At 34.9% G+C, this 18,033-nt stretch overlaps 1 protein-coding gene across 4 annotated transcripts in view; it reads left to right on the top strand.

Annotated features, from left to right (window-relative positions):
* The first annotated feature begins 4,465 nt into the window (after nucleotides 1-4,465).
* The window catches only part of Ibtk (inhibitor of Bruton tyrosine kinase), a 77,611-nt gene continuing 64,043 nt past the window's right edge, over nucleotides 4,466-18,033 (top strand). For 2 of the 4 annotated variants that reach the window (XM_048802066.1, XM_048802027.1), the window contains exons 1-4: nucleotides 4,470-4,646; nucleotides 10,353-11,039; nucleotides 16,630-16,726; nucleotides 17,738-17,862. In XM_048802066.1, coding sequence (XP_048658023.1) covers nucleotides 10,719-11,039; nucleotides 16,630-16,726; nucleotides 17,738-17,862 — 543 coding nt within the window. In that variant the 5' untranslated portion in view covers nucleotides 4,470-4,646; nucleotides 10,353-10,718. Of the gene's footprint in view, nucleotides 4,647-10,352; nucleotides 11,040-16,629; nucleotides 16,727-17,737; nucleotides 17,863-18,033 lie in introns of all 4 variants that reach the window. The other 2 variants (XM_015498966.2, XM_048802160.1) reach the window with 2 other exon arrangements.

The following is an 18,033-nucleotide window of genomic DNA, read 5'->3' as shown; positions in this document are numbered from 1 at the left end:
AGAATTAATATTGTCAAAATAACCATACTACCAAAAGCACTATACAGATTTAATGCAATTCCAATCTAAATCTCAATGACATTTCTCATAGAAATAGAAAAAGCAGTCATGAAATTCATTTGGAAAAATAAGAGACCTAGAATAGCTACAGCAATCCTTAGCAAGAAGAGTGAAACAGGTGGCATTACAATGCCAGATCTTAAACTATACTCCAGAGCAATAGTAACAAAAACAGCATGGCATTGGCACCAAAATAGATTGGTAGACCAATGATACAGAATAGAGTACATAGAAACTAACCCACATAATTACACAGAAACTAACCCACATAATTACAGTTATATTAGACAAAGGTGCCAAAAACATACATTGGAGAAAAGACAGCCTCTTCAACAAATGGTGCTGAGAAAACTGGAAATCCATATGCAACAAAATGAAATTAAACTCCTATCTCTCACCACGCACAAAACTCAACTCAAAGTGGATCAAGAACCTAGGAATTAAACTAGAGACACTGCACCTATTAGAAGAAAAAATAGGCCCAAATCTGCATCCTGTTGGATTAGGCCCCTATTTCCTTAATAAGATGCCTATAACACAAGAATTAAAATCAAGGATCAGTAAATGGATGGATTCAAACTAAAAACTTCTCAGCAAAAGAAACAATCAGCGAGGTGAATAGAGAGCCTACATCTTGGGAGTAAATTTTTACCATTCGCACATCAGATAGAGCACTAATCTCTAGGGCATATAAAGAACTCAAAAAGCTAAATACCAAAAAACAAATAGCCCAATGAGTTAATGGGCCAAGAAACTGAACAGACACTTCTCAGAAGATGAAATACAATCAATCAACAAGTATATAAAAAATGTTCAACATCTCTAGCAATTAGAAATGCAAATCAAAACTACTCTAAGATTTCATCTCTTCCAGTCAGAATGGCAGCTATTATGAAGACAAACAACAATAAGTGTTGGCAACTATGTGGGGGAAAAGGCATACTCATACATTGCTGGTGGGACTGTAAATTGGTGCATCCATTATGGAAAACAGTATAGTGGATTCCTTGGAAAGCTGGGAATGGAACCACCATTTGACTCAGCTTCCCACTCCTTGGTCTATACCCAAAGGACTTAAAAACAGTATACTACAGGTACATAGCCACATCAATGTCTGTAGCAGCACAATTCACAATAGCTAAATTGTGGAACCAACCTAGATGCCCTTCAGTAGATGAATGGCTAAAGAAAATGTGGTATATATACACAATGGAATATTACTCAGCAATAAAAAAGAATAAAATCATGGCATTTGCAGGTAAATGGATGGAGTCAGAGAATATAATGCTAAGTAAAGTTAGCCAATCCCCCAAAACCAAGTGCTGAATGTTTTCTCTGATATAAGGAGGCTGATTCATAGTGGGGTTGGGAGGGTGAGCTGGGAGGATTAGATGAACTCTAGATAGGGCAAAGGGGTGGAAGGGGAAGGTAGGGGGAATGGGGGTAAAAAAGATGGTGGAATGAGATGGATATCATTATTCTAAGTACATGTATGAAAACATGAATTGTGTGAATATACTTTATATATAACCAGAGGTATGAAAAATTGTGCTCTATATGTGTAATGTGAATTGTAATGCATTCTGCTGTCATATATAACAAATTAGAATAAAAAATGTTTAACAAAAAATAGAAAATAATTGACTATTGTTAAGACTATCTTTGTGTGCCTGCCAAACCCTTCCTTCTTTGGGGGAATTACTCCTTATTCTGTTTCATTCATATGAATTCAACAGAGATTGTTAATCATGATATACTTGACTCTTCATTTAATCCAAGCCAATAGGAATACATTAGGCTTTTGGAATTTTTGTGCTTGAGGCAGATGCTTCAGTGCTACCTTCTCTAACGGCCAAAGCTAAGATGTCCATCAGGAAGTCATAGCCAGCAAGGATTCTCTTGTGAAAGACCATCTGGAGAAGAAATTAAACAATAAGCTCTCAGGCATTTCTAAGAGGTCAATTATACTGCTGACCCCCTGTTCTTGTAGAACGTAATCAGATTTGAGTTTCTAGCTATAGGGGCAGCTGTGTAATTCCTTACCCCGTGCAACTTGAAAGACAGCCCAATCATATAATGAGGAAGTAGCATTTTTTATTATGAAGGATAGTGTTTGAAAAAATATGGCATCTATGGAATTTATTGCAGATGCTGTGTGATTTAATTTTCTGTTCCACTCCCCATGCCTAGATTATTCTTCTAATTGTCTTCTCTCAATCACCACAATCTTCCAAAGCCATCTCTAATTTTATTTCTTCCGTTAAGTCTAATCTATAAATTCTAGTCAATTATTTTTCCAAACTTTGACTTTTCAATCACCCAAATAACACTTAATTATTGCAGTGAAAATTACAAAACAGAAAATGACAGAAATTAAAAATTACCCATTTTTACACTGCACAGAATCATGGTTGTGGTTATATATTTTAATCCATTCAATCCCTTATGTGTAAACACATTTTAAAAAAACAAACAAAATGACCAATTTTTTATTTTTTCTCTCCTAACCACAACTACATTTTTTATTCAGCTGTATTTGTAGTTTCCTTATTATTTCAATATTCTGCACTGCAAATAACAATACCTTTGAAAGGTATTGAAAAAGCACCTTATTTTACAGGGAAAATAGGAGCAATTCCACATTTTTTTGCCTCAGATGTTCTTTATTTCCTCATTTACCTAGTTATCTCCTGATCATTCTTCTGATGTTAATTCATGTGAGATTTCTTTAGAATGTCAGATAAAATCTATCATGGTATATTCTTTGGCATACTTGTAAAAGTTGCAATTTATTTTTATGTTTAGGATTATCTGAGTCTATTTGCTCATTATTGGATCCTCAGTGCTTATAAGTGTCTGAAACTTGGCAATTTTTAAGTGAAGGATGCTTGGAGTCATTCAGCTGCTAAGAAAATATTTATAAAAGTAGCAATGTTTAGGAAGTCTTATTGTGTGCTAGGCACTCTGCTAAGTGCTATATATTTCTATAATTGCATTTTTACTATCTCAAAATGCATCAATGTTCTCACTCTGCAAATGAGGAAATTGAGATTTCAGAAATCAATTGCCATTCTGCAATCTGTGTATGGGGTGAAGGTGGGAGTTCATAACCCACTTGAATCAAAGTGTGGAATATGATATGTCAAGAAATTTGTAATGTTTTGAACAACCAACAATAAAAAATTAAAAAAAAAAAAAGAAATCAATTAACTTGCTCAGACACAAGTAAGAGACAGATAAACGTTTTGAACTCAGGTCAGTGCTTTTATTTATATTTTTAGCTTTGTTCGCCACTACTGGCATCTTTATTCATGAGTATGAAGTCACCATATACAGCTTACTTTCAAAATCACTGTTTTTACATTACAAATTGGTTTTTGTTATATGCCAAAGTAGTAAGTAGGGGAGCAAAGAAACGACAGACTTTGTACTGGGAGAAGCAGGAGAGCTGGATCCCAATTAGTCTCCCTTCCTTCTTCACTAACTAGCTTGTGTAGGTTTGGGCTAGTAACTTGGCCTCCCACAAAGGTTACAAAGTAGGAAGTAAGAAGACATCTAGTCCAACTGCTTTTAATAGATGAGATTAAGAGGCTTGTACAATACACAACGTGGCAGAGGTTCAGCCAACTGCTGACTCCTATTGTTTGTTTTGAGTCATACTACCCCTCCTTGAACAAATGTTTGAGTGCCTACTGTATTAGGCACTGGGCATAAGTATTTTTCCCATTCGATATTGATTATTGGCTGTCTTTCCTAATACTTTTCACTAAGCAACTTTAAAAACGGCCCTTAGATTCAGAGTTATATGGGGGAAAAATTTCCTGTAAGCCTGGCGTTAGGCACAGGGTGGCATGACCCAAGTCAGCAGCTGGTCGTGCTAGTGGCGATCTAGGAAGGGAGTGACACCTTCTGACTCTGGGATCATCCGGGTGTAGCAGAGGGTCAGCGTGGTTAGGCTGTCTTCGGGAGACGACGCCTTTGGTTTTCCAGTGACCCACACTGCTAATGTTACACGAGGAAACTCCACTGTGCGTGCGATCAGATGCCCAAGGCACGCGGCCAGGTCTCCCCGTATCCTCGCTACCCCGGGTTTATCTTCCCTATTGAGCTGCCCGGAAAGCGACGTTTCTATATGAGCAACAGCTGACCTCGAGAGGAACACTTCCTCAACGCTACTGGCCTAGAATCCACCCCGACGGACTTTCGCCACTCTCTGCCAGCCCGCAGCCCCAAGGCCGGCAGGGTCATGCAACTCCGGGATGCCAGGGAAAGGCCACAGTTGGGTGCTGCCACGCTAGGCCTTCTGGGCAGGCACCAGCCAATGGCCGTAAGGCATACATGAGCCCCAGCCAATCAACACCCATCTTGTTCCCGGGTCCCGCCCGCTCCGGCCCTTCTCCCAGCCCTCCTCCCGGTGCCGGTAGTCGCGGCTGTAGCTGCAGCCGCCTCCAGAGCCGACCGGGGTCTGGGGACCGGCACCTCCTGGCGCCGTTCAGTTTCTCCTACTGCCTTCACTGAGGATGAGTTCCTGTGTTGCTGTGCGTCCACCCCGCGGAGACCACCGGCGCAGTTTCATCTAGCGACTGGTGAGGGAGGGCTCCGCGCGGCCCGACGCTGTTCAGTGGGCTGAGGTGACGGCGTCCCGCCAGTCACCCGGCCGTGGGAGAGCTCTCGCCTTTCAGAGGGTGCGGGTGACCGCGGACGCTGGTGGCGCGAGTCGACCACGGGGAGGGGACTCCGCGCCCCAGAGGCCGCTGAGGTTCTTGTGAGCTAGCGCGGGCCGACCCAGTGGCCCTCTGCCGTCGCCTCTCCACCGCCCCCTCAGCTAATGAATGGCCTGTTCAGGCCACTTGCTACGTTGCATTTCTGCCTGACACGCCCTCCAACATTGTTGCATTCCCAGTGTCACTTCTCTTTAAACCCGGGATTGGAAACCATTCCTGGTGGCGCCCTTGGCCCCTTTACCCCCTTCGTGGAGTTCCAAAGTTTGAGTCCACTCTGGGGACTGTCGGAGAGCAGGTCGTGAAGTTAGGTGGGAATTGACAACTATGTTAAAAAAGGAACAGTGGCTTGTTTGAGAAGTGCGGAAGACAGTGCTCTTATTAGCTTTCAGGTTCCAGAAGCGTTGTTGTTCTGATACAAAATAGAGAACGCCCGTCACAGGCCATCCTTGTCGCTTGTTTTCCAACATAGTTCTAGAACTTAAGTTATGTTATCCCGAAGCTATGTTTTTCAGGAAGCCGAGGTTGAGTAGCACCGTCTTTCGTATGCTTCGAAGTGGGGCATTTGAAATTGAAAATTCATCAGAAGTAATGAAAGGATGTTACTTTTATGAGTGGGTAGTGTTTCTCTGCTTATATTGTGCAAGCATTGGCTTTTTTTTTATCATTTCCCTTTTTTACTATTTTGGATTCCTTGATTTTTGTTTTAGAATCTGGAGTAAGGTAGGTGAGGACAGAAAGAATGTTTTCTAAAAATAAAAAAAAAATCACAAAACAGATATTCGAAAAACTTTAGTCACCCTATAGTTCAAAAAAAGATGAAAAATGGCTGTGTTCTATTAAAAAATTGACAAATATTAGAGACTTTCAGTATGCTAAGTTCTGTGTAAGGCACTTACTACATTTTTAACTTAAAATGCTTCTGGACTATAAATTCAGCACTCTGAATGTGAATGTATCTTTAAACTAAAGAGACTCAGTTTACTTGATTAACTATTATAAATGATACAAAACTAATTTGCCATCATCAAGAGGGGAATAATTCTTTGCCACATTTAGAGATGTGCTTGCCCCCTAATATTTGGGCGATTTCTGTATTGCAAAACTAGATAATGCACTGATGAAGTATTGAACTGAAGTTTCTAGATCTTGTACCCAGAGAATATTTGAGAAAACTGTAGAATAAAATAAAATATTAAAAATCTAAATTACTAATTTGCTAAATTGTGTCTGTATTTTAAAAGCTAATTTTAGGGTCAACAGAAAATGTTTTAAATTCTTTGATTATGAGTCAGTAATCTGCAGCTTATAACATTTATTTGTATGTATACAAATTTATTGGGAGAATATTTTGGTTTTAAAGAGCACTTTAAACCAGTAAGCCTGCTTATTGAACGTATTTTGTGAGAAATAAGTATAGCATTTCTCCCCTCCTTTCCCTTAAGATAAGCTTAAAATCTTTATGTACATATGGATTTGTCATTAAACAGATATGCATTTGAATTCCATCTCCCTTGTTAGTATGATTTTAGTTACTTATTCAACATCTCTGATACATAATTCCTACACTTAGCAGACAGTTTATTATTATCATTTCACAAATGAAGAAATTGAGGGTTAGGGAGCTTAACATACTTGCCCAGGGTTTCGCATGTAGCAACCCAATACATACATAACCCAAAATTGGGATAGTTTTTTCGTACTGCACTATACTACTTTTTATTGAAGAATTCTCTTTCACTGCATTTTGGTAGAGCAGCTTGATAGGGTGAAATAGGCAGTATGTAGAGTGTTCATTTTCTTTCGGTGTGATTTTTGGATAGGCTACTTATTTCCTCCTTGTAAAATGAAGGTAGTCATATTTATAGGGGCAATGATGAGGCTGAAATGAGGATCATTTAATATAAATAAAGCTGTGAATGTGTTCATATGAAAGCTCGAAGTGTTATGTTTGTAAGCCATGAGGAAGTGTTAACCTTGTAAAGATTTGGGTGAAAAGCATTCCAATCAAAAAGAACTTTCATATAGTTACGGCATTTTGTCATCTTGCTTACCAGATGTGTGATTTGTCACATTTAATTTTTAAAACCAAGTTAGAAGTTAAATAGTTGTTTTCTCCTTACAAATGAACTGAAGTTTCAAGAAATTAAGTTATGTGCCCATGGTTTCTTATCTAGTTAGTGTTGAACCTAGTTGCTAGCTTAGGTATTCTGAATTTGATATGCTGTATGATCCCCAGATCTAACTGAAATTTCTTGAGGTCCTGAGGCTATTTTTAACACATGAGATATGAGTATTGGTTCATTTCAATAGCATGATCTGACTAATGTTTTAGGAAGTTAACTGAGCTGTTAAACAAGGATAAGAAACTTTGTGAGCCATTGTTCAGGGCTCACTTTCAACTGGCTAAAACCTTTGTGGTAGACCAGTATTCAAGGTTCAACAATTGCCTCCTAACTCAATTTTCCTTCAACACTTGATCATGTGATAATAAATTTTCACCTTTAATGTTATTTGTTCTTTGCTTAGGTTTGTTTTATTTTTCTGATTTCCAAAGTATTTGCCTGTAACTCCTCCTCTTAGTTGGCCTATCATCCAAGCCAGAAACCTGGGTGTTATCACCACACCTTGTCAACTCAAGATTCTATTTATATCTTTGAATTGCCTGCTTTCTTTATCCCCATGGAAAAACACATGAAGCTGTTCAAAATCTGACCCATCCTTGTATATATTAGGACTCAGTCTTTTCTGACTTTTGAATTATTTGGAATTTTTAGAATGGACTAAGATGATTCTAGTCTTTTATGTGTACCATTCTGCTTTGAGAAATAATCCCTCCTAAAGTTTATCAGGCAAACACATACTCATCTTTTAAGACTTATTTATATACCTATAGGAAATCTTTCCTGTATTCCTCTTCTCCACTCTTCATTCATATGTCACTTATTTTATTTGACCACAGGTTTATAATATATGTTTTTTACTTGTTTAAATAGAAAGGGCCTCCTCTATCAAACTATGACCCATTGATGGTAGGAATTGTGTAATAGATAATGAATTTTGTTCACTCAATAGTAAAATAGCTATATACTCATCTAAATATTATCCCTGAAACGTTTTTTTATATTTATGCCTTGTTTATTTTTGTATTTCTAATGTTACCTGTGGATACACTGGAGAAAGTAGTGGATTGTAACAGAAATAGCATGGATTTGTCATTAAACAGATATGCATTGAATTCCAACTCCCTAATTATTGATAGTATGATTTGGGTTACTTATTCAACATCTCTATACATAATTTCTAGCATGTATTAGGTATTTAATAAGTATTTTTCTCTTCCTTACTCTTCAAAAAGCATTTTTTTAATAACACATAGATAAGATTTACAACAGGTATTAGGAATATGGGCCTGGAATTCTGGAGAAATGTGTGAGCAGGAGAAATTCAGGGATTAGAAGCATGCTGGGTAGAATTAAAAAGAGAACTAAGGATTAAACATTGAGAGAAGCTGAGGTTTTGAAGGTCAGGGTAGAGGACAGTATCCTAGGAAGAAGTGGGTGGGAGAGATTCCATGCTTATTTGTTTGGCTCACTTCCTCCCCTTTTAGGATCCCTTTCTAGACTCCTGAAGAGAATGACCAATGAGATTCTGCAACCTGTACACTCAGAAAAATAAGAAATTATACCCTATTTGATTCAAATGTATGAGATGTCAAGATCATTGTACTGTCATGTGTAACTAATAAAAATAAATAAATAAAATTTAAAAAAGACTTAAAAGCAGAGAAAGCAAATAAGATGAAAACTGAAACTATCTAAAAGTATTTGACTATTTGGAGGCTATTAGTAACTTTTTATGAAGTATGATTTCATTGGGGAATTTTGCAGGTAGCAGTGATATTGAAACTCAAACATGAATTTTTACCTTTTTGTTACTGAAGTATTTATAATAGTGAAAGTCACCATTTGTTGAAGACATGTTTAGTGCCAGGCATTATGATAGGCAGTTTACTTATTTTTCAGATGAAGAATAAAGAATTGGGAGAGATTATGTAATTTTTAGTGTTACATAACTAGTAACAGCCCACTTTCTTATATTTAAATTCAAATATGTAAGACTCTAGGACACCCTAACCTCTGATTATTTTTGTTTTTATATTCATAGTATTGTCTATATATTTCTCTCTACATAAGGATATATAGATATGACAGCGTGGTATGATTATTTTAATATTCCTTTTTTCCCTTTTTAAATGTTGAAAGTATATAAAGTAACAAATGAGAGAACTCTCTTCTGTTCTATCCTAATTCTTTCCTTTGGGGTTTGAGGGATTCACCAATCAATATATCCTTTCAGGTATTATGTGTACACTGAAAGTATAAAGATGGTGGGGTTTTAGAGCCTCAAAAGAGTGAAATTAACTACATATGACTTTTGCCATATGTCATTCTTTTCTGTTTTAACATTCTAAACTACTTGAGGCTTTGGTTCCTTTTTCTTTGTGTCATTTTTGGTCCAATCAACATTTAAGGGGGGATAATTTTTATAAGGACTATATTGAGTTTAAAAACATAGAAAAAGACCTGGAATTAGAGTTCAGTACTTTCATTTCCAGATGAGGAATCAGAATAGTTAAGAACAGAACACTAGTTAAATCTCAGACTTCTGACTCTTCATGTGATTTGAAGTGAGAGTGGAAAACATAGATTTGGAATGTTTCATATTTGTATCTGATGCATAGAAATTTCCCCTTTACATATATAAATTCATGTGTGTATCTCTGAGTAGTCTTATATCTCTTTTTTCCTGCTCCCAAAGACTATATATTAAGGATTTTCTCCTAGTTGTCTTTGAACTTTTTTATGTAGTTTTTAAACTATTGAATTTATTCATTTTTGTTTTATGACTTTGGACTTCATATCATACTTAGGCCTTTGTACTTTGTTATAAAAAAACAGTCTCATGTTTTCATGCTTTTATGATTTTATGATTTCATTTTTTTTTCTCTTTATGGCATCTAGAATTTATATTGGCATAAGGTAAAAAGTGTCTTAAATATTTTTTTCCCAGATAGCTATCTCATTGTCCTAATACTCTTTTTTATCTTCTGTAGTGTAGGACCTTTCAGGAAGAGAAAATAATGTTATCAATGTGCATAATGCCTGCCACTTAGTAAAAACTGAATAACTGATAGTATTGGTTGTTGTTGTGATGTGGTGATGATGATAATGATGCAGCTTTTGGAGGTAAAGGTTTTGGAGGAGATTACCATAAAGATGGTAGATTTAAATGTGTTTATAGATTCTGGGGGAACATAACTTGTAAGAACATAAAAATATTGGAGAGAAAGAATTAAGGTTCTTGAAGGCGAGGTCAACTCCAGGTACAGACATAGAGGCTAACCTTAACTATGAGAGTGGAAAAAAAGGAGGTAAGTATACAGATATGAAAAGTCTTTTTTAAAAATACAAATTAAGGGAATTTAAATGTGGAGGTAGTTGTAAAGTACTTCAAGAGAATGATCAAGAGATTTTGTATTTTTACCTTTCCTTTTTCCTTCTCTTACAGGTCACCCTCGCAATTATGGATATTTAAAAGGATCAGACAGTGTGGAGGGGGAGTTCCCCTCCTCACTCCCCCTTGGTGCTTGACTCTAGGAATAATTTATAAACTGGAATTTTTTTTAAATGAAGAACTTGTATTTGATATGAACTTTATAGTTATTTATAACTTTTTCTGATTTAAGTGCCAAAAAGATTATACAAAGATACATATAGTTTTATACTGTTGCCACGAGAATTTAAACTATAATCCTAAAGGGGTCATTTATTTTCTTTCTTCTTGGAAATCATCTTCGTGTCCTGGCTTTTTCATTTTTAATAATTAGTATTCAGTGACTATTCTGAACAAGTAAGCAGTGTAAAAACAATTAGGATGAATTCTCCCATTCCTGACTGCACGTCAAAATGTCAGTCTCTGAAGCATGCTTTGGATGTCCTTTCTGTTGTAACAAAGGGGAGTGAAAAGCAGATTAAGGCTTTTCTCTCCAGTCATTGTTACAATGCTACAACTATCAAAGATGCCTTTGGCAGGAATGCTCTCCACCTTGTTTCTTCCTGTGGAAAGAAAGGAGTATTAGATTGGCTTATTGAGAAAGGAGTGGATCCACTGGTAAAAGACAAAGAGTCTGGCTGGACAGCATTGCACAGAAGCATTTTTTATGGACATATTGATTGTGTTTGGTCTCTCTTGAAGGTAAGTGTCATTTGTTTATTTAAAACCATTATTAGTCAAGGTATATGTTTTTTCATACATCCCACTTTCTAAGAAATATTTTTCATTTGTTTTTACCACTTGTTTATCTCTGATACAGTTCCTCTCTGAAATTAAAATCCCATATATCTTTTTAAAAAATGTACACTTCTTACAGATATTAAAATTTTATGGATTATTTTACATAAAATTTTAAACATCAAAATTTATGAGATATAAGGAATTATTGGCCAATTTGTGTATATCAAGTATTGTTTTGAAGTAACTCCCACTTTGTGATTTAGTCAGTACTCTTGTTGTTAAAAGAAAAACTATAGAAAAAAACAAATTTAATAGTGTTTATTTGAGCAAAAAAATGAATCATGAATCAGACAGCACTTAGAACTAGAGAAATCTAGAGTGCTATGATGCAGTAGCATTGCCAGTGAGTTTTATAGGCTAATGCAGAAGATAGGGAAACTACATTTAATTGGTCATAATGGAAAGACTCTGATTAGAAGTTAGTTGGTAGTTTCTGATTGGTAATGTATCTAGTTTCATTTTACTGTTTTTATTGACTTTGACTTGCTTACATCGGAACTTATATTAGAGCTACCCCAGTCCAATGGCATCCCAAGTAAATTATTTTTAATGATATCTTCTGCTATCTAAAAAAATATGGTTTACTCTTAAGTAATTAAGTTATTAACTACTTTCAAAGGGCATTGGTTGTGAACATCACTTAGGGACTGTGTTTTTGAGTAATATGTTCATTTCTTGTTTAACTGAGATAAAATGTTTATATTTCTTAAAAATATGGATAGTTAAAATCATTTTAATTTTATGAAATTTCCCAGTTTTTTAGATGAAGTCTAGGTTTGTTGTGTAAATTGCCAAATAATGAAGTATTTTGAGGCACACCCCAATGTTATTTCCCTGGCCAAAACTCACAATTAGAAGTCATGAATTATAAATTTAACAATTTTGTTTTATGTAGACATTTTGTCATGTTTTCACAGGCCCTAGAAAAGAATAGCTCCTGTCCTTAAGCAACTTGTAGTCAGATTAGGAAGCTTTAGTCTCTTCATCTCATTTTGAGTGTTAAAAATTATTTACATGGTAGCTTTTATGTGGTAGTATTTTCTGGTCAAAATGTTTTTAATATATATTAATAGTAAAGTATTCCTTCTTTGGAGCTAAATTGGCTAGGCCTACTACTTAACTGAATCTCATTAGCTAATTTCCTGAACCTTGGACCTCAGTTTTATCTATAAAAAAGAGAATAAGTAATAGTGAATAGTAATAATTCCTTCCTTGTTTTTTCCCTAGGGAGCATCAGTAAAGAAAAACTTAATTCTTAAGTTTATTGATAATATAGTAAATTCCTCTTATATCTAAAATCTTTGACTATTGACTTAATTATCTTATTATAATCTCTTTTTACAGGGAAAGCTAGGTTAGTAAGAGTTAAAAAGCATCAATCAGCTTTGCTCTTTTTCTTACCTGTAAAACCTTGACTTTTTTTCTGTTCTTTGCTGGAATATTGGATAGCTTTCCTTGGATTTTCTATTATCCAAGGGTTTGCCATTCATGTGTCAGGATTTGAAGCTTTAGTTTGAAATGGTTGTGGACTGGCCAAAAAATTGTGCCTTCCCTGCTTGCCCTTAGTTTTACTCTCTTATATTGTCATTAAAGCCTTACCAAGCTGTGATAAATATCCAGCTGTGGGTGAATTCCACTGATAAAACATTTTCACAAAAGCTCCTTTAAGCCATTTAGTATTCTCATATTGGAAGCTATCTGCATTTTTTTTTTTTTCAGCACATCTTTCTTTCTTTTGGCCTTGCAACACTCCTGTAATTGCAAGTGATAGTGCTTCATCGAAGGGGCCTTCATGTCTGTTCCACTTCTGATGCCAACTATATAGCACTTCAGCTGTTGTGAATTGGCAGGAAGAAATTATACACACATAGGCATTTCAAGTGAATTTGCATTTGATAAAACTTCATAGCTACAAAATTTTTAAGTTAAATGCCAAAATAAATTGTATAAATATAGACCCATACTGTAAGTTCCTGATTGCCAAAGATACAAAGCCTTATCAGAAACTTGTTGCATATAAAAAATTACGGTAGGGATAGCATATCTTATGCAGAATTTTCTTTGGCTCCCTCATTCTATTATGAGATGCATGCTGGCAAAGACTTAATGCTTACAGTGTTCTGCTTTATTTGTTGTCTGTTGTCATTTACCATTGTTTTCCCCCACCCCCACCCCAAACCTTGGTGTTTTTCTTACTATTCTGAAAGAACTTGCTATGAATTTTTCCCCATTGGTAAATTGGAGTCATTAGAATTGCAAGGTTTTATGGAAACAAATGCTTTACAATATGAAAATATATGGAGCAAATTATTTTGAGTATCTGATAACATTCTAGACAATAATCTAGGCACTTGGGATATTGCAGTAAATTAGCCAGAGTCCTTTCTTGGAGTTTTCTTAGTAATAGGAGGAATAGACCACAATCAAGCAATTAAATGAACAAATAAGAAAGTATAATAAATGCTGGTATATTAGAGTTCTTTTTTGCATGCAATGGGAGCTAACTCTGGTAACATAAGCAAAAAGATTTAAAAGGATACTAGAAGGACATAGGATACTTCTCAGAATAGAGGTTCAGGTCATGAACCAAAACACCCAATTAACTGTTAAATTATAAATAAATCAAGACTTCTCAAACTAAAATAGAATAACTATAAACTAATTAGAGTAATTAATCTGAAATTTTGTCTTCTCCACCTCCAGGTATAATTAAACAGCAGAACCTGTTCCTAGTTTGTGATATTAAAGCCATGTCATTGGAATATCAGAGACTGCTTACTCTTCTGTTTCTGTAGTAGGAGGGCATCTAGCCAGTTTTCCAAAAGTACTATCAAAGTATTGAAGATTAGCTTTGAAAGAAGCAGAGGAGAATACATCCCCGTTTTACCATATAGAAATTACATATTCTCAGAATATTTCTTTCGGTTTTGACTTTCTTGGCAGTATATGGGCAGGCATAGCCAGAGAGCTATATTAAACTCATTCAACTTGGCTTGTAATCAGTTAAAAAGATCAGTGCATTAGATACTCTTGAGGAACTACTTCATGTCATTATTGGCCTTAATTCCACCACAGCTTTAGTGACCAGTTTTGAATAGGTTTCTAGCAGCTTTGGGTGGGTATAATCTTCATCTTGTTTCTGATACTACTGCATACCTCTTATTTTATGTCCCAGAGTTTGGCACACATATATGACTAACAGAAAGTATGAGAGTTATAAGTTTTTGTAGAGCAATTATTGGGTAATGGACAATGGAGCCAGTGGTAAATATTCCCTTCTTTTATCCCTTGATTGGACAACTGATTATTTTGACATATTGTCTAAGACTTCCAAACATCCTGACAGAGATCTCCTTAGTAGCAACTTGATAACACATTCTAGTACTGATCTTTTCTCCTTTCTTGAATTTTTCTCACTGGTTCATCAGTACTGCTTTCTAGAACTTCTCATTCAGGTCGTGCGAGTCTTTATCGTATGTTCTGCTTTGGGGTAATACAGTTGAAACAAACAGTTTTATGTTATTTCCTGACAATCGCCTATAGTAGTGTTACCAGTGTTTTATAGTAAAATAGTTGTGTTTAAAGTCCATGTGCTGCTTGTAGAGTATTGTCATGAAATGCTCAGGCTTATAACGCTATTATAGACTCAGATGTTACTTAGTAAATTAATTGGCCACCATTTTGGTCATATATAAAAAAATTGATTTTTAAGTGGAAAAGACTACACCTAGGTTCTTCTACCTTTAGAGTTTAAAATAAACATTTTAGAAAGTATCAGCGTTCACTAAGGAGCTAAAAACAAAAGTCTCTAGTCCTTTGTGCAGTTGGGGCTGCTTAGGATGTTGCATCTGTCTTTAGTTTTAATAGGGTTCAGTTGGTATATGTAAAATTCAGGGCAAGTTTATAAAACTGGCCAAAAAAAAAAAAAAATAAAAAATAAAACCTTCCAGGGATCTAAGTTATTAACTTCTCACTTGTCAGAGTCATAATTTGCAACACTTTGCCTCAGAATCTACCCTTCTTAACCTTATGAAGGTCAACCTTAAGTTTTCTCACAAGGACTTATCTTTTTTTAACAATTGTGGGCAATGCACAATTTTAAATTTATTAAGATATTAGACAATCACTTCTGCATGGTTCATTTTAGCTTATGACTATCCAGATAAACTGTGTAAACAGGCAGTGGTGACATGTACCATGTAAAATAGATAAGTCTGAATATTGTTGAAAATCCTATAAAACTGTCAGCAAATAAGTTATTCTTGGCAAGGAGTACATTTTCTATTTAAAACATTGAAATGAAGTGACAATAATCTGAATTTAATTGCTCTCTGTCTTGTTTCCCACCCCAACTAAAAGGTGCTGACTGGGCTTGGGTGTGCTGTTAAGTGATACACAAAGTGTTCTGTTTCACATTGGAAATGTGGAGATAAGAATTATAGATCACTTTATTTCTCCTTAAAAAAACATACACACATTTTGAATATATATAAAATTTGTAATCTATATGTGATTTACAAAAGACTGTAATTAATGCTCTAAAAATTTAAGAGACAAAATATTGTACAAATGGATATAGAAGGATATAGTCTCTTATGTCAGTAATAGTTATAATTGAGTTCCAGGCAAAAAGAAATGGGACATGGATGATCACATTATAAACACTAAATTCAAAGGTAAGTATTGTGCTGCTACAGCCTTGGAATCTTTGCAGCCCTTACCTGTAAAAGAAATGGAATATGACTCTTTTACACTTTTACATGTTTGTGTAAACATGTATACTCATACAGATACAGTCACAGCAGTAGGGCGGGCCTTCTAGGCAATCAGACCTGCCTTACTGTTAGTCTTTTCTATTACAATTACAAAATATCTGATATAACTCAATTTACAAAGAGGAAAGTTTGTTTGACTCACATTTTTGGAGATTTTATACCATGACTGATATAGCACAATATATAATGGCAAGGAGAATGTGATGGATCCTGAGGTAGCACGGTGTATAATTGGCAGGGAGCATGTGGTAGAGCAGACTGCTCACCTCATAGTTATCAGAAAGCACAAGAGGAAGAAACCAATATCCTATAATCCCCTTTGAGGTCATGCCCCCAATGACCCAAGGCTTCCCACCAGTCTCCAGTTACAGGATCCAACACCTCCCAGTAATGCCACAGGATGAGGACCATGCCTTTGGGCCTTTAGTGAACATTACAGATCCAAATTTTAGCATTTACCTTATAAAACTGTCATATCTAGTTCATCTTAATTAAAGTGTTACTTATTTTATTTCTTCACATTTTCTGGTGAAGAAAAATTGGTGATTTTTCTCAGTTCTCTTCTGTGTGAGAAATGTGTATGAATATGAGATTATTACTAAATGTTTAATTTTATTTTTTCATTGTATTAATGGGATTGATTATCTTTTTGATTCTTTAGAATAGAAAATTATCAATTATAAGCAAACAGATAAAATGTGTGTTTCTTTTTATAGCATGGTGTTAGTCTGTATATTCAAGATAAAGAAGGCTTGTCAGCTTTGGATCTTCTAATGAAGGATAGACCAACTCATGTAGTATTCAAGAATACTGGTAAGAAAATTATGTAAATATATTCCATTAAGGTACAGCTTAGAACATTTCCTATTATCATAATGGGAAAGATTTATTTGTGTGTGGATATCTGCAAAGAACTATTGCTTAGGTATATGTTAGATTTTATATATTATATTTTTTGTTTTAATTTCAGAACACTTTGTTTTATTGTGAATTTTCAATTTTAATTTATACTTATGCCTATGAGAATAAAAATGCAACCTAAAATGTTAAGGCATTTAGAATTGTAGCTATTATAAAGTAATTAATGTACACCTGGAAAACAATATCAACTTGAGGAGAGGTAAAATTAATGCTCTGTGGGATTTAGAAATAAGAATTAGTAAAAAGAGAAGAGATTTAAATGGTATATTCTGTAATTTTCATCTAAGCTAAGTAAGGATGCACTCTTCATTGGAAACTACATTTTAGGTAACAGTTATAATTCCATTCTGGGAGTTCATCAGGCTTCTAAAATGAAAGTGAAGATTTATGTCATAAACTTGTGTCATAAACTTAGCTATTAAGCTTTATCCCATTTCACTGGGATCTTACCCTAGTCACAAGTGCAATCTCATTCCTATTAAGAGCAAACTATTCAAAGTTAAAGTTTCAGTAGATATGTCAATATCACATTTGCTTCATTTAGAGCCTTTATATGCAAGATTAATAACATCTTGCACTTAAAATAATTTGTTATTTTCATGGAAACTAAGTAGATATGATAGGTGATGGTTTGCTCATTTGCATTTAAACTTCAGCTGCTAAGAAAACAAGAAAAAGGCATTTGATTACTTATACTGAGACAGATTTGTACTGCAATTTGGGTTTTTTGATTTCTGCAGTTTTCTAGAATTATATAATATATTAGAAGATTCATAATTTTAAAATATTCGTTGTTATATTTTTGTCAGAACTCATATTTTAGATAAGTTGATTAGTATATATTGTAAACTGTACTGGTATGTATTTTAAAATAAAAAGTATAAAAACTAATTTTCATTTTAGATCCTACAGATGTCTACACTTGGGGTGATAATACAAATTTTACTCTGGGTCATGGAAGCCAGAATAGCAAATATCATCCAGAGTTGGTGGATCTGTTCTCTAGGAGTGGCATTTACATCAAGCAGGTATTTTGAAATACAATTTGTATACTTTTGGAGATTAAAAATAACTTGTTTTGTATTTGATAGTTTGCCTATGGGTTTGTTGATTTTATTGAAGGTATAGTAACAATTTAATGAAGAAATCTATCCATGGAACTTTACTAATTATGTTTTTAATTTTGTTAGCATTAATCT

The sequence above is a fragment of the Marmota marmota genome, unplaced genomic scaffold (assembly GCF_001458135.2).
Source record: "Marmota marmota marmota unplaced genomic scaffold, marMar, whole genome shotgun sequence".
Taxonomy (NCBI): Eukaryota; Metazoa; Chordata; class Mammalia; order Rodentia; family Sciuridae; genus Marmota; species Marmota marmota.
This window is presented reverse-complemented; position numbering and strand designations above follow the sequence as displayed.